General features: G+C 41.4%; 1 protein-coding gene across 1 annotated transcript in view; it reads right to left on the bottom strand.

Annotated features, from left to right (window-relative positions):
- Nalcn (sodium leak channel, non-selective) overlaps positions 1-25,011 on the bottom strand; it is a 212,017-nt gene that overhangs the window by 28,131 nt on the left and 158,875 nt on the right. The window contains exons 19-28 of the mRNA XM_048341128.1: positions 14,124-14,225; positions 13,642-13,711; positions 12,538-12,629; positions 12,327-12,449; positions 11,598-11,654; positions 11,231-11,351; positions 11,003-11,134; positions 9,371-9,538; positions 7,671-7,775; positions 2,648-2,754 (exon numbers count right to left, since the gene is read on the bottom strand). Coding sequence (XP_048197085.1) covers positions 2,648-2,754; positions 7,671-7,775; positions 9,371-9,538; positions 11,003-11,134; positions 11,231-11,351; positions 11,598-11,654; positions 12,327-12,449; positions 12,538-12,629; positions 13,642-13,711; positions 14,124-14,225 — 1,077 coding nt within the window. The remainder of the gene's footprint in view (positions 1-2,647; positions 2,755-7,670; positions 7,776-9,370; positions 9,539-11,002; positions 11,135-11,230; positions 11,352-11,597; positions 11,655-12,326; positions 12,450-12,537; positions 12,630-13,641; positions 13,712-14,123; positions 14,226-25,011) is intronic.

Genomic DNA, 25,011 nt, shown 5'->3' with positions numbered 1-25,011 from the left:
ATGTTTAATCCTTTTTACCAAGGTGATTTTTATCTCATCAAATCAGAGGGGCTCAGAAGAAAATGAATTTATTCATCTGAAGAGAAAATATAGAAACCAGAACGAGTCCTGCGTTAGATAGCATATATTTATGTGCCAATTATAAATTCCAAATCATTTTCCTAAGCATATTCCCAAATATAAGTTATTATCTTAATCATAATTTACCAAATGTAAAATTTTAGCTTCTAACTCACTAGATTAGATTAGATAAAAAATATAAAAACAATCATGCCTGCAGCTAGCATTTATTAGACTGAAGATTTTTACTTTACTATCACGTAGGGACAAAGAAACAAAAACAACTAGTGCTGCTTAAGGAATGCCCCTCTCTTGGCTTCTGCTTTTAAAATGCCATTGAACTTAAAGCTGTTAGTAATACTTTACTTACAACACAGTATTTCCAATTCGATTTGATCTTAAAAATCACATGTAACTGGTTTTATAAGATAGGTTGACTGTCCGTCACACTGTAGAATTTGGGATAAGTTTGTTTGTGACACTGCCTTCTGGGGAATTCTATTCTGACATCTGGGAGGTCCCAGAACTTTCTGGTCACTTTCTGCCACAAGATTAGTCAAGATCAGAATCCTCCTTCTGAGGCTGTAGTTCTCAGATTAATTACCCAGTCCCTCTATAGCTCTATTAGTCACCCCCAGGCCAGGTATCTGCATGTGGGTCAGTGTGTACAGCTCAGAGCTTGCTGACATGACTCAAACTAGCCAGTCCTAAGGCCATTTGCTCTGCCTCCATTCCTTTCCAGGTAAACCACAACATGGGCTCTTGCTTTGGTTGTCTGTCTCCCTTTGGTGACTAGCCTGGTGCTTTCCTTCACAGTTCCCCATGGTGTGGCATGTCCCCTCCTCTTCTGCATTTCCCAAAGTAGTGGTTGCCTGACCTTGAGATGCCCCCAAATTTCCCATCACTACCTTGTGTTTTAAGACAAGAGTGCCCCCCCCTGCACCATTCCTGCTTCGAGCATGCAGTCTTTGGTTGAGTTTCCACTCTTGCTTTCTGAAGCACACCAGTGGCCTTTGGTCAGTGATGTCCACTCTCCTCAGTACTTAGCTCTTTGCAGCCAAGTTCCAGCCAAGGTCGCTCAGACCAGGTGGCTCTAGGCATGGACTACATGGCTCTCCAGAGAGACAAGGTAACTGATTTGCTTAGGTGGTGAAGAGCAGCTAGCTGCCAGAGCCTATCTTCTTGCCTTGCTAAGGTCTGGCATTCAGTGGTTCTCCTATGGGACCTCACTACGCCAGGGCAGTCAGCATCTCATCCTTTCTCCACAACCAGGGAGTGGGAAGTTCCCACAGTGTTCTCATTCACTTCCAGGATGCTATCCTTGGCTAGTTTCCTGTTGCATAAGCATAGTGGGTGGGTGGTGGGGTCGATAAATTCTTAGTAAGTTCTGCTGAATTGGTCCACTTTAGGATGTAAGGACATTTTACTTCTGATTGGCCTAAGCTTATATGTTTTATAGCAAATCCCCAAAACAGCAGGGGAAAGATTCTATTGGATTTCTTTGTATAAATAAGTTATTATGGTCTAATGAAATTTCATCGCACAAAAACAAGCTTTTATGCTTCTTTCATTTTTATTTTAATGGAAATTAGACTGCTTTTCTAGTACATATGAGAATGAGGATGCCCTTGGGAGTTACAATACTCTTTATCTAAGCTCAAGCCACACATCCAGAATTAATCTTTTCCCACACAGGTTAGGTGTTGCTTTTAAAGCCAATATGCACCATACTTGCTTATGAGAGTGAATTTCTTATTGAGGGAAATGCCAAACAATTAACAATGAATTCTAAGCTATAGCTGGAGAAAAATGCTTTCCTCTTTGAAAGTTTTGATGTTTAGAAGAGAACATCAGTTGTAACAAAAGGAGTTTCTGTGGTTCATTCATTATACGAAGAGGTAAAAAAATGGCAATTAAAAAGTAATTAAAAGGACAAATGAAGTTAGTAGACCATTCAGTTCATCAACCAAGCAGAGATTCCATTTAAAGTCATTAATAAAATAGATGAGAGAAAGGGTGTTGGGTACTGCTACTTTTCTTCAAATACTTTGAAAACTTATTTTTGAGGAAAATGTATTTTAAAGAGAGGAGGAGATATAAAAAAAATCACGTTACTGATTATTCCCCTCCAGTTTTCCAAACATGGAAATCCATCAATGTAAGTGGGCTTTAAAATCGAAATAGCTTTATAATTTAGTATTCTCTGCAACAGTTCTAAGAACATCAGATCCTATGCTAAGGATAAAATTTAAATTGAGTTTGGCTTTCATGCGCTAGCTTTAAATCTTTGCTTTGAAAGCCTCATTAATTTTAAAGCTATTTGATTCAGATATGTATACTATTAGAAAAATACTACTTAGTATTTCATTAGTTTTGTGAAGCAACCTGGTAGTCACTGAACACGTGTTTACTTACGGACCTTATCTTTGTACCCTGTTGCAACCCACTGCTTTGCTCTGTAGTACTTGACATAGTTTTGACAAGTCTAGCCTAAGGATTTCAGTTTCACACCATATCATACTGATTGAAACACTTAACCTGACAAGTACAGCATTTTTCAGGATGTTGTTTTTTAAGATGGGCTTACCAAACACGTGGCACCCAAAATCCAGGTTTTTTCTCTCCAGGTCTTAATTTTAAATTTAAGTTCTTGGACACACTTACATTAATCCTGAATATGCCATTACAATCTTCCTATGGGAAGAGAAAACAAGGGAGACAGACATCAAGTCAGAAAGTGAAGTCACAAAAGATCAAAGAAACGTTTCTTATATCAAATAGTAAAGGTCTTTATCTAAGGGTGATGACAATTATCTCTCAAACAGTAACAAAGACTGGAGAGAGGCAGGTGAAAGTTGGTCCTAAGAACAACAGTAAGTGGGAAGAAGACCTAAATACATGTTTCTTCAATGATGATACACAAATGGCAAATAATCACATGCAAAGATGCCACCAGGGAAATGCAAATCAAACCAACCTGGCAGCTCCTCAGATGACTAAACAGTGTTACTCCATGCTGTTATTTGGGCATCTGTTGAATGCATGGCAAGGGTTTTGTGCTGGAGTCTGGTCCTCAGTGCGGTGATGTGGGAGACAGAGAAAGCTTGAAGAGGGGAGGCCTAGTAGGGGGTGGTTAAATGAGTGGGGTGTTGATCTCAGAAGCGATTAATGGTAGTCTTTCAGAGCTCATTCCCATGACAGAATGGAAGCACTGGAGAGGTCTCCCTAGTCTCTGGCTTCCTGTCTTCTCCCCAGCTGCACTCTCTCTCTCTCTTTCTCTCTCACTATGATGCCATCTGCCTTCGTGCAGCTAGGAGAACCTTCACAGGAGCTGAGAAAATGGAGCCACCCAATCTTGGTCTTTCAGCATCTAGATCTTTCTTTTTTGTCTTTATAAAATTATGCAACCTCAGGTATTATGGCATACCAATGGAAAGTAGACCGTTAGGCAATACTACTAAGAGATTCCATGCCTGGTTATTTAGGAGCATTCATATTTCTATAGAATATGTGTTTATACAGAAGCTTGTACATGAATGTTTACACTGGCAATATTCAAATGCCCAAAAGGTAGAAAGAACTCAAATGTCCTCTAGACAAACAGATAACAATGTTAATGTTAATATATGGAAAATTATTCCACTGTAGAAAGAGAGGAAGTATGGGCACATTCTATCCATGGATTACCACTGGAAGCCTAAATATACTAGATAAGAAAGCCAATCAGATTAGACGATCCCAGTTGTATGAAATCCCAGAATCAGGAAATTTACAGACACACAATATAGGTCAGGAGTGATTTAGACCTGGTGTGGAGTGAGAGAGCCAAGCCTAGGGGTGAGAATAAATGGAGGCACGGTTCCTTTTTGCAATGAAACAAATGTTCTCAAAGCGGCCAACCTATGGTGATAGAGCTCTGAATATGTGAATAAAATACTGAACTGTATTCTTTTTTTTTTTTTTTTTTTGGCCAGTCCTGGGCCTTGGACTCAGGGCCTGAGCACTGTCCCTGGCTTCTTCCCGCTCAAGGCTAGCACTCTGCCACTTGAGCCACAGCGCCGCTTCTGGCCGTTTTCTGTATATGTGGTGCTGGGGAATCGAACCTAGGGCCTCGTGTATCCGAGGCAGGCACTCTTGCCACTAGGCTATATCCCCAGCCCTGAACTGTATTCTTGAAGGCGGAAAGATGCAGGAAGAAGTTCCAACTCCTTTTTGGTCTATTCTTCGTTTGATTATATTGGCTCCCTACACTATGATTATACCGTATTGAGCCTAAATCTAGTTGGTAAGCCTATTATATGTGGTAAAGTTGTTGCTCGTCATTTGACTGTTTCAACAGAAATTCAGTGGTAACTTGTTTAGTGTAATCACCTTTGACCCTAAATTATGTCACCTTCTTGATTCACAGTTGTGAGTATGGAGACCCCAACATTGCTTTGCTTCCTCTGTGCCTGCGGCCAGCCCATTGGTCCATTCTTATTTCAACTATTTAAAGACAACTTTATCTCTCTCTCTGAGTTTCCAATTAAATTCTTCGAAGTACAGAGAACTTCGAACTCAAATAATGCAGTGTTAATTTAGAATGAATAATTAACGGGAAGGAAAAGTCATAAATACAATTAGCATCTTACACGCCCTTCTAGTCTTTTTTTGTCCCTATGAATTCCATTTTTTAATCCAGTTTTTTTCAGTTAAAAATACACAGCCACAGTTATTCATCCCCAATGTTTATTTCAAAGGTTGTACTGGGGTGCTGTAATGAGGCCCCACAATGCACTTGGCCTTCTCATCCTTCCTATTTGTCCTCTGAGGCCACGTGAGGCCCTTTTTTGGCTGCATGAGGCGATCTGGTATTCTGGCTGAAATCTCAACACACGGATCCAGGCTACAAAGTGTGAATCTCAGCTTCCTCATTTACTACATGGGTGATCATCAACAAGTGATGTTGTCACTCTATACCTGTTTACCTCATTCACAGGCTATTACTGACAAAAGTAGTCTAAGGCTAGTGCTTTGCACTGTGCAAGAGGACTGAGAAATGTTGGATTCTTCATCTTACAAACTATTAATGACTTCTTATTAACTTCCCAACAAACACCCACAACAAACAAACCACCTGTGTGTACACACACACACACACACACACACACACACACACACACACACACACACACACTGTCTGTCTGCCTGTCTGTCTAATGTACACTTCTGGCCTTTTTCCTCCAAATATTTATAAGTGATGTGAGTGACTGCTGACTGGGAAAGGTACTATCCATAATCTAGCTAGTAAAGTTTTTTGTTTTTTTTTTATAAGATCAATGTGTCAAAAGTTTTCTAAAGAAAAACATCGATCTAGAGTGGTGAAGGGACTGGACCAAGGGATGCATCTACTGCAGGACTCTGATCTGAACTCACGTCCCAAGGCCTATGTTATTCTTCTCTGTGTTGCTTGTCTCTTCACAGGAAGATGTGCATGGTTGGTGTCTTTGGCCATTTTCTGCATGGAAGGCCTTTCCTGCCCATACCATGTCCTTTCTGTTGCCCAAGGCCTACACAGCTAAGTATCCCTGGGGGAGGTACAAATCCCCACAATGGGACCAGATGGCACATGGCCTCCGCTTCTCATTTGTTCCTTTAACCGTTGACTGTATATTTTGTTTGCTTGAAGATAAATACATATTCTGACTGGCCAGGAAGTATGGTAAAACAAAAGCAGCAGCCGTCTCCTTTTTCTAGTCTTCTTTTCATTTTATTTGGCACGGTGCCTTCGATGTAACTGGTGTTTTGTAATTATTTGTCAGAAGGTATCATCAGACTTTGTTTCCAAAAGTTCCGGGCTCCATCTCCTTCTCTCATCTCAAGGGACTACAGGATGGAAATGATAATGTGCGTTTCCAACTGGAAAGCATGGCCCAATTAATCAAGTCTTGCTGCCTTTAGATGTGATCCGTGTGAACCTGATGTAGGTGGATGTGTTTATCTATTCTGTAGATGGACAGGAACTCTGAAGCGGAATTTTGGCTCCCTTCATCCATGTGGCAACCTTGGCCTTGCTCTCTTACGTGGGGCTTAGAAAAGATTGCAGGACGCTGCGCGTTGTACCTGGGCACCCTCTGTCCACCAGCACGGTCAGGAAGGCACAAGTTGCTGAGTATGCACGCATCATGTAAAGCCACCATGGTGCTCTTAGGCCATTATTAGAAATCTGAGTCACCCAGGATTCCTAGTAGGCTTCAACTTGAAATGCTGCTATTAGCTTTCTGATTTCTATTCAGTGTGAGTCTAAAATAACTCTTCTTCTTTACACAAGCCTGGGGACGAATACATCAACCCTTTATTACTTCTCTCATTTGCTAATTTGGTACTTCAGGACCTTCATACTATATTGCTTGTTGTGTCTTCTCAGGATTGTGGAAGATTCTGGAATGTCTCTCGTTATCCAGCATTTCCTGAAGTCCTCATTTGAACATAATTTTCAATGCATCATGACAGGACATTGTTTGGTATTATAATTAGGGAACTAATGCCTTTTATAATACAAAACCTATTAGTTATATTTATTAGAACTATATAATGCAATGTTCAGCTCTGCCAGAGCTTTCAGAGACACATATTTAAGTGGAATTAAGGCATTATCTTATTTGAATGGAAGAGTTCATGCAGTAGCTGTAGTTGATTTACTTCACTGTAATTTAGAACATAATCCCAAGAGAATGGGACACTGGATGTCAGAGCAGAGTTGAGCTAAGTACAAATCAAACATTACCCTTTTTATCTGCAGAGAACGTCACAAAGCACTCTTCCCAGCCCGCCCTTCCTCTCAGAATTGCGAGTCTATCCTTTTTTCCAGGGGAAATGTGTTGATGTAACCCACCCCTCTTGAAGGCTTAGGCCACAGTCCTTCTTTATAATGTTCTTATCTGCCAGTCGAATGGACAAGACTCTGAGGACACAGTGAAAGGTGACTACAGCAGACAAAAGGAACCTGAGTCCCTGGGTGGTCATTTGGAGGAGAAATACTCAGCTTATACAAGATGCAATACAAATATGTCATGATATTAGATTACTTCAATATGTGGTGGCTCCAGAGGTACCTTCTTATTGAAAAAACAGAAAAGAAATGAATATATTAAGTTTGAATCCTTGCTGACTTTCCATGACATAAAGGGGGCTTTTGGGGGGGGTATTTATGAGTAATCATGTACGTTCTGGCTCTTTCCTGGAGCTAAGAGTGAAGAAAGAAAATGGAGTGTGTTACTTACACTTTGCTTCTTGTTCTTTTGTGCAGGGGGCTGTTTTTTCTGTTTTTGTTGATATGATTCTCGTGTGCCAACAGAGGCAGTGGATCAGTTCAGGGAAGACCTTAAGGGGAAGTGTTTGGGCTTCGAGCTGTTAGCATCCGGAATGCATGGTACTTACGTATATGATGTCAACAGTGGATTCCCTTTTAGTAGTAGGAATTGAACTCAAGGCCCCTTTGCTTGCTGGACAGTGCTCTAATGTTTAGGTATTCTCAAAGTCACCTTGGCAGGTATTGTGGTACATGGGCTTCCTGACAGATGGTAAACTACCTTGATTTTTACTTCAAAAGACAGGCAGGAGCAACTTACCCTTCTGATGATGTTGGGGTCGTTGCACTTGGCTAGCTTTCCAGCAAAAAGCTGCACTCCAAAACTTGCAAAGACAAGCATTAACGTCAGCAAAAGTATGGAGACCTAAAAGAAATGGACGAAATGGTAAATCTCTGGGTAAAAGGTTTAGGCTTGTCTTCAATAGTGATATATAAAAAAGGACTCCTTGGATCAGATTGAAACCTTCTTCCCCATCTTCATTCAATTAGCCTTACTGAAATTTCAGAAGGAGGAACTTAACAATGGGCTTTTAATTCTTAAGATAAATGCATAGGGCTCTTGTCTAAGAAAATGAGGTGAGATATTTTATATGCTTTTTCTGATTGGAAGGCAACATTTTGCTACACATTATTTCATGGGACAGAGGAAACTATTTAAATAATTTAGTGGTGCCCAGTGTTCTCAAAAGGAATTCCTATCCTTATTAGCAGAGCACACATTAGGAAGATGGGGGTTTTTGCTTCCATGTGAACACGAAGGTGTGCTGTGTAGAGTTAGGAGATAATTTCAGCACTGAGAAGAAAATCTGTCAATTGACTTGTGCGCCCTCTGCTGGCTCCCACTTTTGTCTCTGCAAGAAATTTTGCAAAGGGCAAATTTCAGAACAATTCGCTAAAACTGGCTGGTTAATGCACACATGTTCCTTCAAGGGCCTATATTACATGGAAACATCGTCAAGGGACAAGCCCAATAACATTCCCTCTCAAGCCCTCTTAAGTTGTCAAATGGTTCATCTACATAAACTGTTAGGTGACATTCTTGCTTGCTTTCATGTCCAGCCGTGTGAAAAGCCCTACAGAGTTCCATGACTTTGTGCAAAGAAAGTGTTTTTAAAATATATTTTAAAGATATATTAGCAACTACATGCCTGCAGTAACATCAAAATCTATCCTTAAAAATACCTCCCCTGTCAACTAAAACTACAGCTTCTCTCTCACACTAAGGCTATAGTATTTTGAGAAAGTACAATAAAAACAACCTTGTGCAACTCAATGGATGTTTACTCATGTACAAGTTTAGCTCATCTATAATTTAAAAATGCCCTTCGCCACTCTTTCAAAAGGCAGAGAGCTTTCTAACAGGCTGTGGGCCTTTTACTCTGCTTCATCTCCAACTCTGTTCTTAGAAGACCATCAGTAAAAGACTGGTTAAAAAGAATAATCCTTTCTTCATTACATTTATATTTACTCTTTACTGCACACTTAGCTTGTTTTATGCAACGTAGACCCAGGCATCTTGTAAATTGTTTGTCAATATTACCAAAACCTCCATTCAAAATCTATGCTATCTGCTTAAGGAGACACACAGAATAGGATTCTGAGTACAAATGTACCAGTTTCTGATTCCATTTGTGAAGGGGGCGAGGTGGAGCTTTCTTATGTTTAATTGCTAGACGGAGACACTGAACTGTAAAGTAGAAATCAGGAGTATCTTAGTGAAGAACGACAGAGTGAGTGGCTCCTGCCTCTCTGGATTTGCCACTCGTCCTTTCCAGAAGCATCCACGGATGGAGTTTCTGAACATGCTTTTCTAAGCTTTGGCGTTGAGCAGAACTGTGGACTTGACCTTGACCATTCACCTGGCCCATTGGGATTGGCTTACCCCACCCCTCTTCTCCACAAGTGACAGGAAAGGGTGGGCTGTGGGGGAACCGGAAGCAAAGGGCTGCTGTCGCATACCAGAAAAATTTCCTTGAACCCGCTGAAAAGTTCCCGCACGACTTTCCTCATCTGGGGCACCAGTTTGAATATCCGCAGGGGCCTCAGGCACCGCAGAACCATCAGAAGCTGAGCTCCAGACTCAGCAGGCACATTTTGAGGCATCCAACAAAGAAATATTAAGCTTACCTAGAAGGAAAAACAACCTCTGGAATTTACACAACATCTTCTTAACTCTCCGTGTGGCTGAGAGCCAACTAGCTCTAACTTCTCATTCATCCAGGCTCTCACGGTCGTGTGAAGCAAGCGCTCACACGTGTGCGCACAGTCTGCTGACCCTGAACAACAAATTCAACCTAGACTCTCATAATGAGGCCTCCAAGAAAACTCCCCACGTGTATGTTGAATGAATGGCGGTTCTCACTCTGTGTCTGTGTGACCCTCCCCCCCCCCCCAACACCTCTGCTTCCTTTTTCTCCTTCTTCTCTCTCTTCTTCCTCTTCTTCCTTTTCTGATATCAGGTTTGAACACAGGGTCACAGGCTTTCTTGCTCCTTGTTCACTTGAATCATGCCTCTAGTCTGGAGTTGCTGCTGATTTGTTTGGAACAGGAATCTCATATACATGTATATATACATATATATATACATGTATATATGTATGTATACACACACACACACACACACACACACACACAGTGCCAGGATTGGCTTAAAATAAAATCCTCTATTTGTCAGCCTCATGTGTAGCTAAGATTGTAAGTGTGAGCACCGGTGCCCAGGTCTGCTCCTTTTTAAATGTATTGCACTGGAGGCACTGCGGGTATACTAAGACCGGAATTCCTTTCACCACAGTGACTTTTGTTTTATCAGTGATTAACAAGATGGTGTTACTGATCACACTTCTCCCTGCGTCTGCAGGCTCTGGTTCATGAAATTTCGTTGGGTCCACTCCTATGGCCTCCCAATTTCATTCAATTGAACACTCAAATGAACGCCTGAAACAGCCAGGTACTCTGTACACTTGAATCAAAATAAAGGCCAACCAAATGACTTCAGCTTGCTTCTAATAACAAGGGGCTCATCAACTAGTCATGCAACTTATGTGATACAAACTTAAAAATTCTGGAACATAGGAATTGTGCCAATTTTTCTTCTTGTTGGTGGTAGTGACCATAGGGCTTGAACTCAGAGCCTGGGCAGTATCCTTGAGCTCTTTTAAAGGCTAGTGCTCTACCACATTGAGCCACAGCACCACTTCCAGATTTCTGGTGGTTAATTGGAAATAAGAGTATTATAGACTTTTCTGCCTGGGCTGGCTTTGAACTGCTATCCTCAGATCTCAGGCTGCTGAGTAGGATCACAGGCATGAGCCACTGGTGCCCGGCTAGCTTTGCTAATATTTTAAACCTTGTTATTGTATGTTTCATTCACACACAAAATTGTAGCTGATATCTTTGAATAACAACTATCCACATCTGTTTTAGTGCTTTTCATTCAGGATAGTTATTTAGGGTAATTATTCAAGTATTATTCACATATAAGAATTCACTTGCAGCAACCAGACCTCAAGTTTTCCTATTAGTCCCCAGAAATACAGGGGCAATCTTACAAAACTGTTAGGTTTTACATTTAGGAAATAACCAAAGACTTACAAGATAAATAAATATATCCATTACTCCACCGAAGTCCCTGATGACAGCAGTTGGAGTGAAAAATAAACCATCTGCCATAATCTTCAGATTAAGCTCAATGCTCATGAATATCACAAACACATACTCAGCAATCTGAAACAGGCGAAACACAGGCTGGTCACCAGGAATGGCGAAATTACAGGTCAGTGTTTGCGCAACTGGCTGGGAGCTGAGACTGAGTAGCAGTACCTGCAAAGTCGGTGCATGCATGACTCTTCGGAAGGGGGATTCGAACATCATGGAGATGCAGGAGCAGATGGTTACAATGATCATGACCCAGTCCAGGTAAGTGACCAATCCCAGCAAATCACTGCCAAAGACCACACAAAATTGAGAAACACCAACTCTCTAGCAAAAGCCTACAGAGTCAGAGATAATGGCTTTTTTCCTGACTCTGTTCATAGGACTGGTATTTGTACAAAATAACTCTCCAATTATCTGTTTCATAGCACTATGTAGGAAGAAAATAACAGAGCATTTTTTATATTTTTATGCAGCATAAAATAATACATCAGAACTTGAAATGTGCGTGGAAAGCAGCGCTTGGAATGCTTACTAAAGTTGATGGTACTTGGTAATTTTCACAGCTCCCGTGACAGGATCTGTTTTAGATCTGTAAGAGAAGAACAATCATCAGGCTCCTCAGCAGAACACATCACACAGCCTGGCACTCCTCGGCTTCCTGGCATCTTTCCAACCTGAGATTTCGTTCATTCCCTCAATAAAATGTGCAATGTGAAACCTGTTCACTATAGAGAACTCCAGAAGGCAGAGAACCCAGAATAAAAAAAAAAAATGGACGAGTTTGCAATTCATGCTCATGGAAGTAGTTTTCTATCTCTCCCAATTCTTGAGTTGTAGATGAGAGACTCCATTCAAACCTGTCCGGTCACAGCGCACACCTTTAATCCCAATTAACTGGGAAGCACAGGCCAAAGGATCATGATTCTAAGTAAGCCTTGGTAAACTTTTGTTTTATTATTTTCAAAACAGAGTTAATAACATGGATCTAAATGTATTAAGGGGGTATATAGGTACACAAATAAACATGGCGATTAAGTACTTTATCAGTGAGAGTTTTCTACCAATGCTAACTACTGGCAAGCCACCTCTCTTTGTTTTCCACCTGGTCATTTGCTCAGCAAAGAGGATCAGCATGATTAATTAGCCTGCGGTTGATTCTGTGACCCCATTAGGACTACACAGTCCTTTCTCTTCCTGTGACAAGCTTCCTGCTGTTCTCAGGACTCAGGCCAAACACCTGGCTGAAAAGGAGTACACTCACGCATTGAAGCGCGCTCGGACCACCACGCGGCAGAAGTTTCTGAACCTGTGCTCCCGGCCCACTATAAACAGGGGCTTGTCGAAGTAAGGGTGGTTCTCTCTCAGTTCCTCTTCCTGCACCTTCCTAGAAGAGGACATTGATGCGAGAGTGAAGCCAGAGCAAAGTTTGACGTTCTTACATTAGAGCCACGGACCATGGCCATAGCCTATACCTTTTCATCTCAGCTTGCTCCTTCTTTTCCTGAATCATCTTGATTTCACTGTCTTCTCGCTGTGCATTTCTGTATCTCACTGTATTGGAATGCTAGAATTATATCAAGAGAACACATATTACAGCGATGGTTTTAGAAGCCCAGAATACTATCATTTTTTAAAGATCAAAACCCATGTATATATATATCCAAGATATATAAACTACATATAAAATGTAATATATGTTCATAGCATAGTCATTTAATGGCTATATATAAGTATGCATATAAAATAATTACAATATGTACAAAGCAGTTATATATATGATATATAATATGCTCTATTACATGTTACATAAAAGACACTAACCATTTTATCCCTGCCCTCAAATCTTTACCTTGATTTCTTTATTTTACTTTATAGACTATAGCAAAACTAATATACCAACAGGGAGATGTTGGATAAAATAAAAGGAATCACTCTTGGAAATTCTATTGCCTGTCCATTTATTTATCATCTGTCTCTTTGGCTAGGAGGTAATTTCCAGGGGGCTATGTGTCCTTCTAGGTCCTTCCTACTCCTGATAGATTAGAACTAAACCCGAAACAAAATACACACACTCATTTGAAAAATGCATTATGGTCAGTAACTACACACACGATAGGTCTAGAGTGTAAAAATAAAAACAAAAATTACTGGGAAATTCCGTTATTCTTGTCAGACAAACTTTAGAAAAAAAATATGCCCTAACTTTACGGTCCTGAAATTACAGTGGATTCAGATTCTAGAACATTTGGAACTTGGTAAACTTTCAAAGCTAATGATGCAAATCATTCCTACGAATGCTTTAGACACCCCTAATTTCAGTCAAATGAAGTGGATAAAGCCACTTTTGGGTTACTCTTTTATCAAAGACAAGGTCTTTGTGAAACATCTGGATTTTTCTAGTTAAGGGTCATATTCCCATACATGGCATGTATTCTGTTTTCTGATTCCTTTTGGTAAGACGTGTTAAGAGACATGGCAATCAACAGAAAGACCCAGCATCGCCTTTGTCTACGCAATCATCGAAATACACTCTTACTATCATGCTTCCAAAATCCAAAACATGGCTTTGAACTTACATCTTGTGTCAAAGTCTCAAGCGATTTCCCCCTGCTGATCCTCTGGCTGTTTGATCCATGTCTTAGCGATCTGGAAGGACAAAAACCAGCCAGTCAATACATTACAAGATCAATTTTTGACTTTGAAGCAATGATCATATTAGGGGAAAAGAAACACATTTTTTTTTTTTCTGATGCCACATCACTAGTGCCTCATTTCTTTTCAGAGTAAAAAAAAAAAAGCTTATGGTCTGCCTGGACGAATGCCTTTGATACCCTCTAACAAGATTTCAGAATTTTTCCTTCTGATCTCAAAAGTGTGAGTTTGGCGATCAGCAAGGAAAAAGGTCTTTGAAGTAAAGAGGTTTAGAATCTTTGAACCAGACTGTAAGTTTCACTATTGTTACCACCAGCCGCTAGAACTCAGGGCCTCACTTGGTCCTGCCAGCTGTCCTGCACACTCTCCTCCGGGTCCCCGGAGCACAGGTTCCTGCCACATGTACCTACGCTCCTGCCGGATGTGGTGCTGGACGCTGAGGATTGACCGCTCCTTCGCCGGCTGCCCCTCGAAGGATCCGCTCAGCATGCGCTGTCTAGTGCAAGCTCTGGGGAAGAAACACAAGAGAAGAGAGCTCGGGAGAGGTGCACGATGCTTACGCTCGGGATGAATAACACGTCACGTCTCCTTGCACTGGTAAGTTTTAAGGGAGTGCCAATGATAAGACAAATAATACAGAAAATGTCACATCAGTCGGTGGATAAGCCCCGTCAGTCGGTGTATAAAGAATAGCTGCAAAGCAGAAATTTCGCCAGGTATAAGAGGATGTGAAACACAAATGGAAAGCTTTCCTTTTACTCTTTGACTTTACCACCAGCCCCGATTTAAAACAAAATGGCAGTTAATGCTGGGTGCTGATGATTCACTCCTGCAATCGTAACTACTTTGGGAGGCTACAATCGGGAGGATTACAATTCCAGCCCAAGCCCAGGAAGAAAAGTCCATGAGACTCCATTTCAGTGGACGAAGCTCGGCATGGTGGTGTGCCCCGGCCACCCCAGCTATGCCGAGGAGTAAAAATAGGAGGACTGCGGTTCAGGTATGGGCCCAGGCAAAAAAGCGAGGCCCTATGTCAAAACGATAACAAATAACAAAATAAAAAGCCTGTGAGGAAAGGGCTAGAGGCATAGGTCCAGGGGTAGTGTGAATTCTTGTAAGTGTGAGTCCCTAAATTTAAATCATAGTACTGAAAATAAAAAAGGGTGGAGTTCCAACCAGAATTCTGTGAGTGACAAGACCAGCTATTCACAGGCGATCATGATGTTGGTTTTGAACTTAAACATTTACATAAAAGCCCCCAGGGAAGGGGCTGTCTAGCCAGATTCCCGGGGATTTGAAATATATGTATTGAAGACATTTGGCAGAAATTAAGGAAAACATAAAACCATAAAGTCAGAGGCAGAGAGCAATAATTGACCTTGAAATCAGCACAACACTGTGAGTCTGCTGAAACTATGCAGTGAGAAATAGTCAAGATTGTTAATCGTGTTACGTGGTTTTATAATCACGGTTGTATAAAAAGCTAGAGTTACTACCTGGAGAAAGCTCAGTCTAAATCTTGTGGCTTACTGGGAAGCAATTGTCATTTTCTTTGTATTTTTCACAAGTGTAAGACATTTAAAAACACCATCTCCTTTCACCATAACACTGAGCCAGTGTTAATTTCAGATTTGCTAATAAGTGAGGACAGTTAGGTGACCCCACACCTGTGGTGTGAATGATTTTGGTGAGAAAATAAGATTTCTTCTCCAGAAAGCAGTGGCCAACTGGAAAGAATATTATGGGGGATGAGAAGACCTGTGTGGCACACAAACACCATCCCTAACTAGTTGAGGAGCGTCAGGGCTCAGTTTCCTCATTGATAAAATTGGAGGAAGAACGTGACCTTGAATGTAACTCACAGATTTCAAATGCAATGATTTTGCGATATGTGAATCTTATGAGACCATATTCATTTAATTCCTCAGTCCATGTATTCCTGCTACTGCCTTCCAGAACATCTCTGGTTCTGTGTTTTCCTCCTACTGGAAGGCTTCCAATGTTACTGATTGCATTTTTAAACATGTGTTTCCAGAACAGCTTTAAATTAGCACTATCTCTCTCACGACGAAGCTCTTTTGAGACGAGGCTGTGTATCCGCTTACTGTGTAAGTTCTTATAATACCGTACATAGATTTAAGTACTTAAACATTCTTTTGGTGTAGATAAGAATGACCAATCTATGAAGAATCACCCAAATCCAATGAACATAGGCGCACTACTGGAAGTCAAGCCTAAACAATGACTGCTATCAAAAGTGAGCATCCAAGTCCCTGATGGGGTAAAATCCTAGGACAGTGTGGAAGAGAGCTAACAAAAGTAAAGCAAAGGGTGGCTCACGTCTGCAATCCCAGATACTCAGGAGAGATGAGGGCAGCGGTGCAAAGCCAGCCCGGGCAGGAAAGTCTGTGAGGCTCTTATCTCCCATACATTACCAAAAAAAAAAAAAAAAAAAAAAAAAAAAAAATCCAAAGTGCCGTGGCTCAAGTGATAGAACACTACTAGCTTTGAGTGAAAGAAGCTCAGGGACAGTGCCCAATCCCTGAGTTCAAGGCCCAGGACTGGCAAGGAAATTAAAAATAAAAAAATCTCCTTTTAAGTAGTTGAGGCGTATCAGTGTCAAAGGAAAGCCCATCCGATTTGCTTATAATAGACCTATTTGTGGGGGTGGGGTGGGGGGGGCCCCGTGTTCTGTTGGAGACGGAAGAGCGTAATTCGCTTTAGGCTGTGTGCTGCAGGATGACGGGTTAGTTGCCCAAATGTCCACGGGACCCAGGGACCTAAGGCGCTCATGGCTGTCCCCTGCCCCTGAATCCATGTAACATGCTCACAAGGCTCCTCTGCGGAGCCTGCTGAGGACATCCAGGGAAGTCCTACTCTGTCTCTGACTTGGGTGAATGGAAGAGCATGTTTCAATGGAGGCCATGACTACCGGAAGGACTCCTCACTTCCGGGGACTCCCTCTGTCTCCTCCCACCATGGCGCCACTCGAGTGAGGTTTCGGGAGCCAGGTTTTATTTTTTCTCTTTGACTCATTCCTTTATCCTCTATGTTTAGGGAATTCAGAAGACTAAAAGGGGTGGGAAACTTCACATACACGGGAATCGCTGTCTGGAGGACTGGCTTGTTCAACATGATGCTTACTTAGCCCGTGCGTCCTTCAGAAAACCTTCCCTAAAACAGATTAAGAGAGACGCTGAAATGTGTTGAAATAGATACACCATTTGCTTTAATTTCCTTGGCTACTATTTTACTCTATGTCCGCACTACTGCTTGCTAATATGATTTGTAACTGGATAATGGTGGAAGCAAGAATTCAATGTGCAGTAACTACGGTCTCATTAATAGCTAGATAAAACTTCTAGCAAGTGAAGTCAGAGCTCTCTTACAGGTCAGAATGAGCCATAGTGGCTCATTTCCTCTGGGAGGACCCTGCCTAACCCTTCCTAGGAACAGAGAAGAGCACTTGCCTACCTATGTACCAGTAGATCAAAAAGAACCTATATAATCTTTTTTTCTTTTTTGATTGGTGGTAAGGCTTGAACTCAGGACCTGAACACAGTACTTGAGCACCTTTTCTCAAGGCTACTGCTCTACCACTTTGAGCCACAACTCCACTTCCTGAAGTATGTAATCTAAGCACAGTGGAATCAGGCCCACTGGACTAGCCTTGGAGTTGGGAAGTCACCGGTGGAGTCTCAGGCCCCACAAATGGCAAACGGCTGGGATCTCTGATCACCTGCTCTGTGCAAAGTCAGAGATACACAGTCTCCATCTTCATGTAAGAGTCTCTTGATCAAGAGTCTAACCATGGACCAAATAATGAAAGAAACTCAGAAAGTCAATTCTAGGGTTTCTTCACTAAGGGCTACGCTTCTGGGCCTTCTGGGATTTCTCAGTGTTTTGTCTGTGTGATGAAGAGACACAACACTAGTAAGTGAAGTCCTAGTTGACATATGTTCATGCTAGTTGGTCAGCTTATTTATAGGACGTGGGCTTTGCTGAACTCTGGCCCCGGGCTGACCTGAGTGGGAAATTATGTCCCAGGAATGCCGTATTAGCACGTTTCCACACACATAAAATATCCTTACATCTAGGCTATGCTTACACTCTTGGCTCATGCAAGATATTCTGTTCTTTTGGAAAAACAGTAGTGTTAGAAAGTTCTCTATATGAATTGGATGTGGCTCAGTATATTGGGTGATTAAACATATTCTAAGAAAATGGGTAAGGCTCAGACTAAAGTATGGCAGAAATTGGGTTTGCTATTTTAAAAAGTAAACAGGATTTTATTGTGTGCAAGTCCCAACAGTAAGCCAAAAGACAAGTTGCCAGAAAAACTATTTGGCTATGTACAATACAATTACAAGCTTTTTCATAAATGGGTTTTGATGGGTGGCATAATATGAGACATGAGTATTTCACCAATATGGAAGCACAGAAAAATTATCTGCTCTGTATCCCATGTTTTTGTAGCATGTTAACAGCACATGGTTCATGCTAATGGCCATCATCAATTATTCCTCCAACTGGATGTTCTTCAGGGGCCACGTTCTCATTCATCCTCACATTTGTAGAAAGTTCCATTCCTGGCACTCCAGCAGCTGACAGCAGGATGAAGAGAAGGGAGAATGTGTCAGAAGATCCGTGGTCTGGATTGCAACTTGAACGTCGCATGACTCAAAGCAGTACAATGGGTTTCCAGTTTTACACCCAGCAGTGCAGCTTCATCTAGAATAGTTTGCCTTTGTCTGGAGCCCAAGGGAAAAGAGTTAAGAAACCCAGTCGGGACATTTCTGATCTCAGCTTAGTTAGGGCTCCTTAGGGAAGTGACACACAGTTCCATTTCCCATAGGTGAAACCTGGAGAACATACCTATCTTCCTTGCTTCCTTCCCAAGGAATCAAAAGAGACAAAGATGATGGTCAGAAAATGCCATGGGAGCACTGACACTTCATTTCAATGCTTAGTCGCTATGATTTCCTTCTCTACCTTGTCCCACAGGTATGGTTGATGTTAGAACAAACACTCTGGAGAGGGCTGATGACTGAGTATCAGGTTCAACAGAAGGGCCACACTGGAAGGTCAATCTTTTCTCTCTGATCCACAGTAACATCTGCAAGGGACAGGGGCTGGCCGTTGCTCATAACCAGTTGCCATTTCTCCATTCTCCACAATGTGTTGTCTGTTTATCTCAAGATGGCCACCACAATGATACAATGGTTCCCAGTGATCCCCACTTCATGGTTTTTGTTCCCTTGCAGAATCTCTTGGGCAGTATAGCACAGAAGGCAAGGGGATGGGACACTCTGACTACCATCGTCCAGCACACTCTGTTTCACCGGCACGCTTGCTTTCTCCTTCTATGCTCTGATGAATCATGACACCATGTTGTGAGGGGCTCTCTGGACAGCCTTGCTTCTTAAAGAATGAGAGTTCAGAAGGAACTCACAGCCTGGGAGAAACTGAATTCTGTTAGTAAGACATGAGTGGCCTAGGAACGGGGTGATGCATTCAAGTCCAGATGTGTGCAGCTTTGTGGGCAACCCAAGGCTTGAGAATTAGCTATGCTCAGATTTCCAGTCCAAACTATGGCTAGACAAGTTGCCCCATGCATGGGTCATGGTGGTTCTGGCATCATTTGTTATGCAGCTTTCTAGGAAGAATTAAAGTGGCTATTACCACTGCTGGATACTGTCTGTTAGTCCTCAGGAAAAGATGAATCTCAAGCCGGTTCTGGCTTGCACAGCTCTTTCGGCCTCCTCTAGTCTCCTTCTCTAGGTTCTTCTTTTTACCAAAATCACCTTCTTCCTTTCCACCTCATCCTCTCAGGTCTTTTAGTTCCTTACATGTGACATGCTCCCAGCTCTTCTAACAGAGTAGGGGTTGATTATAAAGTCACTGAGTATCATTTTCCAGGTCTTTGTACATAACGAGAAATACTTGTTGAATGAATAGACCTTGAAATGCTACAAAGATCAAACATTTTCATTTCTTTTTACTTAATTCGTGCTTGTAAAGTATGAAAACAACGACAAATTGTATGTTCAAATGATCCTTGTAGAGGGAATCTTACTCCTATGTCAAGTTAGAATGCTATGTCATTCTAGAGGGATAGGTTGATTACCTTTAATAGATGATCTTTTGAGAGTAATGGAAAAGTCAGATGTGGCTTCTCATAGTAGCCAGAAAGTGAAACCCTTTCCCCGTGTTGTGTGTGAAAGCTTTTAGAAGACCTTGAAAGCCAGAGTGGAGCAGAATACTCTAGCAGTGGAACTCATTTCAATTTCCAGAACCAGAGATCCTGCCGGGTCCTGGGAACATGGTCAGCACATAGCACATCTTCTGGCAATCCACCGGCAAGACTGGAATCATGATCCACCCAGGGGTGGGAAGCTTGCATTCGCCACCCAACAAATAAGATGCACACAGCATTCGGTCCTCCTCAGGAAGAGAAGTTCTTGAATGCTCAATGAAGTCCCATTTGCCACTTGCAATTTTTCATCAGGATTTGGATGCCTTTTGGACTTCATAAAAGAATAAAGTATATTTTCTAGAAGAAAACATTCACTTATTTGCTATCTAGAAGAAAAGCCAAGCTAATGGAATTGAGAAAGCATGGTCTTCCGGGACCATCTTGCTTTTCTTGGAGGGAGGTCAGGGGAGATCAGAGGGGCCAAGCTCTCTGACATCTTTGCTGCTTCTCGTCCTACTGGCAGGTCAGAGGAGGCCAGTTTCTTAGAAACTCCATCTAGTGGTTTCATATTTTTTTAAAAAAATGATCTGTCTATCCAGCTTTTAGAAGGGGGAGGGCACAAGTCTTCAAATGTCTGGTGAAAAATAATGAAGTCTTTTGTCTTGTGTGAGTGAGGAAATTCTCCATTATGCAGGCATATGTAATCCCTTTATTCCTGCTCCCTGGAGGAGAATTACAGTGAGGCATTTTCCTTTTCCCAGTTGGGGTTAATGTTATGCCCTCTCTACCTTTGAAAGTAAAACAAGATGAGGACCCCTGATGATGGTTAGAATGTGGGAATATTTTTCAGCAAACACTCATTCCCAGTTGCAAAAATATTACCCCTGGTTTCTTGCCAAGCCTTTGAAAAAAATATGAAAGATTTATTCTTTTTTTTCCCCCTTCACTCTCCTTGCATTGCCTTTGTGCTGTGGAATTTCAAATTTCCCCTTATACAACAGCCATATATACATAGATACGTGCTCTTTTATGGTGGCTGGGAAAAGAGAATCATGTCTCAAGAAATTGTCTCTATTTTTCTTGACGTTTCTCCACCTCAAATATTTTTAAATTGGCCCAAAGATGGCGGTTATAAGAGAGCTCTTTGGAGCTTTATTAGCCTTTAAACACCACCGGTTGTTTATAGACCCAGTAGCAGGGGTCCTCCATTCCTCTCTTTGTCTTCGTGTCTCCTTTCTTAATGTTCCAGAACAAGTGTGTGGGAAAAGACTGCACATTCTGTAATGAAAGAGAGAGAGAGTCTCTGAGTCCTCATATTATTTCCAGTCATTATAGAAAAGTTGAGGTACGTAGGATACCATCTGGTATGAAATGTAATTAGCAGCTAGAGAAACCTCTGTGTAGTTTTGCGGAGCTTTGGCTTGATGCAAATCCTTAGCTCCACCAGGTAGTGCACTTTAAAGGATTATCAGATGTTGGTTAATGTAATGTAATCATCCACAGACAACAGGAAAATAGTCCTTTCATGGTAATTATGTAAAACCATGATGGTACAACGGAGCAAGAGAAGAGATAATGAACATTTCCTGGAAGCAGCTCTTACCTGACTCCTGACAATGTGACCATCCAAAGCAGAGAGACAATGGCAGGCTGATGGGCATTGGGTGAGGCTCTGGGTAATGGCCTCTTGCTGAGAAGAGGAAAAAGCCTCTCATCCATCGCAATGAACTCTCCACTCCTTTAGATTCCGCCCCTTCCCGAGTAAATGGATATGGCTCTTTAATAGCAACAGCAGGTTATTTCTTCCCAGTTTTGCATTATTCATTAAAGCATATTCTTCTATAGTGATATGTAAATACACGGGTGACCACGACCTCACTGTAGCTTCCAAATCATCTCTGGATGTCTTTATCATTATATTGTATTTGCCATATGCATGTGCTTCAGGCAAAAAGGAATTACCTCATGGGAGATCTATGTTTTCGATGCATCCCTGAAAATTCAGAAGCAAAATCTCTAAACTTCCCCTACCACACTCATTAGAGTTCAAATTTCATAAACCAGCCACAGGCTCAGTAACAAGTGAATACAAGTTGGGCACCAGTGGCTCATACCTGTAATCCCAGGTACTCAGGAGGCTGAGATCTGAGGATCCTGGTTTGAAGCCAGCCCTGGCAGGAAAGTCCATGAGATTCTTATCTCCAATTAAGTGCCCCCTGTCCCCCACAGCTGGAAGTGGAGCTCTGGCTCAGGTGGTAGAATGCTAGCCTTGAGCAAATTTGTCCTAGGATAGTGACTAGGCCCTGAGTTCAAGCCCCAGGACCACCACAAAAAACAAACAAACTCCACATAAATACAACATGACTGAACTTTTTACTATTCTAAGTAAAATTTGGCAAATTTTGAAAGAATACTAATTGTCTACAGATACATACTTTATATTTTCTATATTACCTATTGTTTCACACTCCAATGATAAAAATAGTAAAAGCAACAATAAAACCAACACCTTGATCAAATAATCGAGGGGAATGGGAAAAATATCTGAACAAGGTGTTGCTTTTACGGATTCTCTTTCTCAGGATGCCGCACACTTGGGATCATGTAAGAGGAATTCTCCAGCCTTTCTACATTTGTTTCTTCCTCTGGTGGATTGTAGTAACTGACACACGCAAAGCAAACCTTGGATGAGGCAACTATTGTCATCATATCTTGCCACTTCCTGTTTTCATAAAAACTTATAGAAAAAAACTCATTTTGTTTATCACAGAATTATCCTTCAACTAGTCTACAGGGGTTTTCAAATGTCAGAAACATCTGAAGGAAAAACCAACAGCAAATCGTTCGTCTTAATGGACTCATAAAGAGGAGTAGGATGTTAATTCCTAATACTCGGTTATCTTAAAGCTTGGGGTTATTCTTGCCAAAAGTGGGCCAAAGTAAGCCCACCACTATGTCAGGAGGGTGGTCCAGACCCTCAGCCTCCTAGGACCTCACAGAGGAGTGAGGGTATTAGTCACATGTGAACCATGAAGGTGCAGGGAAATAACACAGCTTTATCTGGAGTTGCTGAATGGCTGCATTAAGTAGCGCAACGATCATTTTAATAGAAGAACTTGCCAAATTGGGGGGGGGGGGAAGCAAAGGGGTAAAAACCTTTCATGAACGAATGAAAGGCTTAGGGACATCTTTCAGTGAAAAAAGAAAATCCAGCTGGTGTTCTTTCAACAATTATAGTTGAATAAAGGTATAGGGATTTCATATAGTACATGAATTGTGTTTATGTCCAATGAAAGGCTAAATCAGATAAATAAGGGAAAATGATAACTAGGAGAAAAGCTAGCCCTGTGTGTTTCATCTATTTTACTTAATATTAGCACATATAAAAGCAATTCCTTAGGCTTTTGGAAGTTAGTACTCGCTGGGTACTGGTGACTTACGTTTCTAATCCTAGTTACTCAGAAGACTGAGAGCTGATGATTCGGGCTTGAAGTCTATCCAGGCAGCAAAGTCTTATCCCCAATTAACTACCAAAAGGCTAGAAGTGGCGCTCCCAGGCCTTGAACTCAAGGTGCAGTACTGGCACAAAAATAAATAGATGAAGTGCATTGCGATGAAAAGTATGCCATAAATCAAAATACCATAATTTAAATATCATACAGACTGAGCATTCAGCAAGGTTAGAAAGACACGGTCTTCGCTAATGAGGTACTCATTAACAAAAGGATGGAACTTTCAAAAATAGTGTACATGTTTAATGCTTTCATTGTGACATTTCTCTACTTACTCAGGCTCACAGGAATGATAATGTGCTTTGCATGATTTCAGGGCTTTGAATTAGAGGAAACCTCAGCAGAGGTGGCGGCACTTTGAAAAGCCTCTCTTACTTGTTTGCAGAGGAAAGGTCATTGCTTTTTGAAAGAAAGCTTCTTCAGTGAAGCCGAACAGCAGAGTCGAGGTCTGAATGGCAGCACATTTAACAGCCACCTCTGGTTTGGGGGAGCATTTCTGGTTTGAAGGGGTACGTGTCTTCCTGTGAGTGGATTGGTATTTCTGTGGGACCCTGTCATGAACTTGTGTGGTAGGAGTCACAGAGTGGGTGATGATCCTGAAGTTGTGTGAGGTATTCAAGGCCAGTCTTCTGGTAAGATCCAGGGGTAATACCAGGAATAGCCAGCAGCTAATCGGAGCAAGGCCATGTTGGGAGTCAGGCTTTCTGTTTCAATTAGATCTTTACGGAGCCCATCATCCTGGTAGAGATAATATTCAACTCCTAGAAACAGTCTCCTCTGGAAAGCTATCCAACACATATGACATTCTATGTGGGAATGTGAACCAGCGTAGAGTGGGAACATGGTAGGTGGAATATTTCCCCTTTGCTCACAAATTACAGGTAATAAGGTGAAAGTAGTTTCTCATATCATGCATACTTAGCTTTATTTTCTCCTTACAGTTTTCCATGTTACAGTAATATCCATTCTCAAGAAAATGCGTTCATGTCCACTTTTAACAATGCATGTGGTAGAAGAGCAGCTAACTCTACCCACTTGCCACAACTGGGAGGATGACTGTTCCCTTGGCATTGTCAGTGACTCTACCTCGCCATTTACCTGTGTCTACGTACGCTATGCAGGAAAGAATGCTATTCCTAGCAGTCATGGCCTTTAAGTGGATCGAATTACTCTATTATAATGTGAATCTTGTACACTTATGTACATAGCTTAATTTTCCTTATTGAGTCTGCCTTCCAGTAATAGGTTAGAAAGTATGAAAATTACATATTCTCACAAGCATTGTGAGAAGGCTATATTTGTTTTCAATCCTTACTACATTTTCATTCATTTATTAATATATTAAGTCAGTCATGATTACTTTTTAAAAACCTGCTCTCTTACCATTTTTCCTTTAGATTATTTTCCCTTTAAATATCACAGGAGATATAAACTTCTAATAATAATGGCAAATTACTTTTGCCTTTTTACAAATATTTGTTCTTATTGTGTGTTTTAAAATATACGATACATAAAAGACATAGCCTATTACGCTAGTAAACTATGACTTTCTTTGGAAAGACATTGGTGATGTGTTTGACATTATC

The sequence above is a fragment of the Perognathus longimembris genome, chromosome 3 (assembly GCF_023159225.1).
Source record: "Perognathus longimembris pacificus isolate PPM17 chromosome 3, ASM2315922v1, whole genome shotgun sequence".
In the NCBI taxonomy this organism is placed as follows: Eukaryota; Metazoa; Chordata; class Mammalia; order Rodentia; family Heteromyidae; genus Perognathus; species Perognathus longimembris.
The sequence above is the reverse complement of the archived record's forward strand: the minus strand, read 5'-3'. Positions and strand labels throughout refer to the sequence as shown.